The sequence below is a fragment of the Lactuca saligna genome, chromosome 3, assembly GCF_052625555.1.
Source record: "Lactuca saligna cultivar CGN05327 chromosome 3, ASM5262555v1, whole genome shotgun sequence".
In the NCBI taxonomy this organism is placed as follows: Eukaryota; Viridiplantae; Streptophyta; class Magnoliopsida; order Asterales; family Asteraceae; genus Lactuca; species Lactuca saligna.
The window spans coordinates 30,847,745-30,851,345 of record NC_136419.1 but is presented as its reverse complement, the minus strand read 5'-3'; the positions used below and the strand labels follow the sequence as shown (position 1 = coordinate 30,851,345).

At 33.7% G+C, this 3,601-nt stretch overlaps 1 protein-coding gene across 1 annotated transcript; it reads left to right on the top strand.

Moving 5' to 3' along the window:
- The first annotated feature begins 579 nt into the window (after positions 1 to 579).
- On the top strand, positions 580 to 2,105 carry ASHR2 (ASH1-related protein 2). The gene has a single exon (XM_078983562.1). It carries the CDS (start codon positions 659 to 661, stop codon positions 1,850 to 1,852), a length of 1,194 nt encoding a protein of 397 aa, XP_078839688.1. The 5' UTR covers positions 580 to 658; the 3' UTR covers positions 1,853 to 2,105.
- The last annotated feature ends 1,496 nt before the right edge of the window (positions 2,106 to 3,601 follow it).

Sequence of the window (3,601 nt, the reverse complement as noted above, 5' to 3'; positions counted from 1 at the left end):
ATAATCCTCCCTCTTATTGATTATGGTTGATGATTAAAAAAATGCATTAAAATTATGTCGTTGTTTACCGATAGGAAAATGACTTATAATGATAAGTTTACTAAAATTTAGAAAATCAGTAAAATCCACATCAGGTAATGGGAAACCTACTTTTATGTAATGATTTGTATTTTTTGAAATGATATTTTTTTCAATAAATTATATAACATTAATGGTAAAATGTATACAAAAAAGTTTAATGGTAAAATGTCTACAAAAAAAAGTTTAATGGTATAATGTGTACAAAAAATAGTTTAATTGTATAATGTGACATACTACATGGCTGATGATCTATTATTACCGGTAATATAATGATATTTTTTGAACAAATGTGAAGTTTAATGATCATATATGTATAAAAATTATAGTTGATTGGTGATGTGTGTAAAAAAAAAGTTCAATGATATTTTTTGTACAAATCTAATATTTTGTTACCCTTAGGAGAGATTTTTCCAATTTGAAACGACTTTCTTTCATCAATCTTGAACCTTTGTCATAGTTAAGGGGCTCATTTATCCTGTTAGTTTAACGAAGGGTGTAGATAGAAAATGAAGAAGATTTTCGGGAAAACCCTTCTTAAAACCTAGGACCTGCAACTAGTAGCCGGAGGAAAAGATAGATGGAGACGGCGGCGATTGGCGTGACTGAGATAGAAGGAAGGGGAAGGGCAATGGTGGCTCTACGCCCTTTAAAAGGAGGTGAAATCGTTCTCAGGGACTCTCCTATCGTTCTTTACTCTGCTCTTCCTTTTCACTCGGCCGATCACCAGAAAAACAACAATTGCTACTGCTCCCATTGCTTCACCAGCATCTCACAGCAGCCGCAAAAGGTCTCTTGCTCCACCTGCGGATCCCGATTCTGTACATTCGAATGCCAATCCGTCGCTTCCACCACCTCCCACACCCCATGGGTTTGCCAAGCGCTAATACGGCTCCGGCAATACTTTTCCGACCAGCATCAACCAGTAGACCTCCAGCTCCAGGCTCGTTTTCTGGTTTCTGCTTACAACCTCGCACGTGTCTCCCCAGATAGGTTTCGGATGTTGTCGTCCCTTCAAGGCTCCGTTCCTTCTCAGCCCGACGCGGATTCCTCTGCGACCTTTCTGCATTCACTTATCTCTTCCATCTGCCCGCCTCCGCCCCTCGAATTAGGGTTTTCTTTGGAATTAACTTCTGTTCTGCTGGCCAAGGACAAGCTCAACGCTTTCGGATTAATGGAACCTTTTTCAGAAGAAAGGGAAGGGAGATCCGTCAGGGCATACGGGATCTATCCAATGGCATCTTTCTTCAACCATGATTGCCTTCCAAATGCTTGCAGGTTTGATTATATTGATGTTCCTGGATCGGCCTCTGGTAACAACACTGACATCACTATTAGAATGATCCATGATGTCCCGCAAGAAAGGGAAATCTGTTTGAGTTATTTCCCAGTGAATCTTAAATACGCAGAGCGTCAAAAGAGTCTTAAGGATGATTACGGGTTCCTATGTGACTGTGATCGATGCAAGGTGGAGGCGAATTGGTCTGAAAGTGACGATGATGGATTAGAAGTTGATGCCATTGATGAAGAAGAAGATGAGGACACCTCCGGTGTTATGGATGAGGACCCTGATGAACAAATGCAAGATGAAGAAGAAACTGATGCGATGAAAGGCGAAGATGACTTTCCTCATGCTTATTTCTTCCTGACTTACATGTGTGATCGAAAGAACTGTTGGGGCACATTGGCTCCCCTGCCTCCATCTGTTACCACAACTCCTAGTGTAATGGAGTGTAATCTTTGTGGAACCTGTAAAAATCTTGATCAGGTATGAATATGATGCAATTTATTAGTATAAAGTTGGGTTTTTGATTAAATGTGTTTACCCATCTTGTTGACTAAAAGAATGAAAATTAAAGGTTAAAAGTTCTTGGTGAATGTCGTATTGATCTTTTAAGAAAAATTGTCACTTTGAGTATCTTCCAACTAAAGATTTGTTGTGTAACATGGTATAATCTATCTGTCTTGGATTGTAACTTGTAAGGTCTAACTAATAAAAGAGAACATGTGAAGAATGTTATGTCTAATCATTGTAAACTTGTGTTGAAGCTCTTTCTTGTCTTGATGTTTTGAAGAACCATGCAACTTGTGTAAAATAGCAACATACTTTACTCAAGACCAATATGAGAAAAATACTTTATTTTTTTTACCCATAAGAATATGTATTTTAATTTATTTACTGATAATACCTAACATAACATGAAAATTCTAAAATGCTTACAAGTGGTAAATTATATATTGTTATTATTGGTAACGAAATGTAAGTACATTGTTGTTAGGGTAAAGAAATATAAGTATATATTGCTATTTTCTGGAATTCTGGGTAATAAATAAAGTATATTTTTTAAGTTTTCAGGTTGCATATTGCTATTATTGGTGATAAATATAAATATGATGCCATTATGAGTAAAAGACAATATAAACACATTGCTATTGATAAACACATTGCTATTGATAACGAGCGGAAAGTACGTTGCTATTTCCTTGCAATTTCTTACAAGAATCTGTACAAATGAACGATTAGAATGCAAACTTAGACTTCATCCATGTGCTTAAGCCAATTTCCAATATTTACATTTTGGCTACTGATTTTTGTACTTTCAAAGTTTTTTATCCCTTTTATTTAAAGGGATAATGAATTGAAAGGGTAACGAACTTAACTTTGTTCATATTTAGTCAATGAACTTTGAACTTTGTTCATATTTAGTCAATGAACTTTTTTTTGTGCTTGATTTACCCTTAAATTATTTGAAATTGTTAATGTTTTACCCTTATGACCGTTTACAACCAACCGGTCTTAAGGGTAAAATATGAACAATTTCAAATAATTCAAGGGTAAATCAAGCAAAGAAAAAGTCAATGACTATATAAAGTTTTCATCAAGGGGTAATATGGTTATTTATCACCATTCATCACAAGCGGTTAAAGATATAATCAAACAATATCGTTTCATTCAGATATGAACTCAGTCATAAGTTCTAACTAAGTCGGTACTAACTCAGTCAACAACTATCAAACGACCCTTCACTTTTAATTATAAAGATTTTTCTCAATCCTTCCACTTTTAGGCAATCAAGGTGATGGTTATATATATATATATATATATATATATATATATATATATATATATATATATATAATTGTGCCAAATTATTTATTTTAAAAAAACTTTAGAATATTATTAAAATATACATGTTAAGTGTATGTTGTTGTTTTCTAATTATTGAATTGCATTTCAATTTTTTAAAAAGGTTCCAAATATAAAAAATAAAATTGTAACAACATATTAAAAATAACAAATAGTATTAGATTTGAAATATCAACATTTAATTAAACATATAAATTACGTGACATTCAAACATGAATATCATATTATCAAAAAAATTGAGTAAAATACACCAATGGTCTTCTTATAGTTAGGACAACCACACCACAAGTTATTTGCGGATGAAGAAGAATAGAAGATGATGTGAAGAAGAATCCCACCTAACCCTATAGTATAGTGCTCAATATCTCATATTGC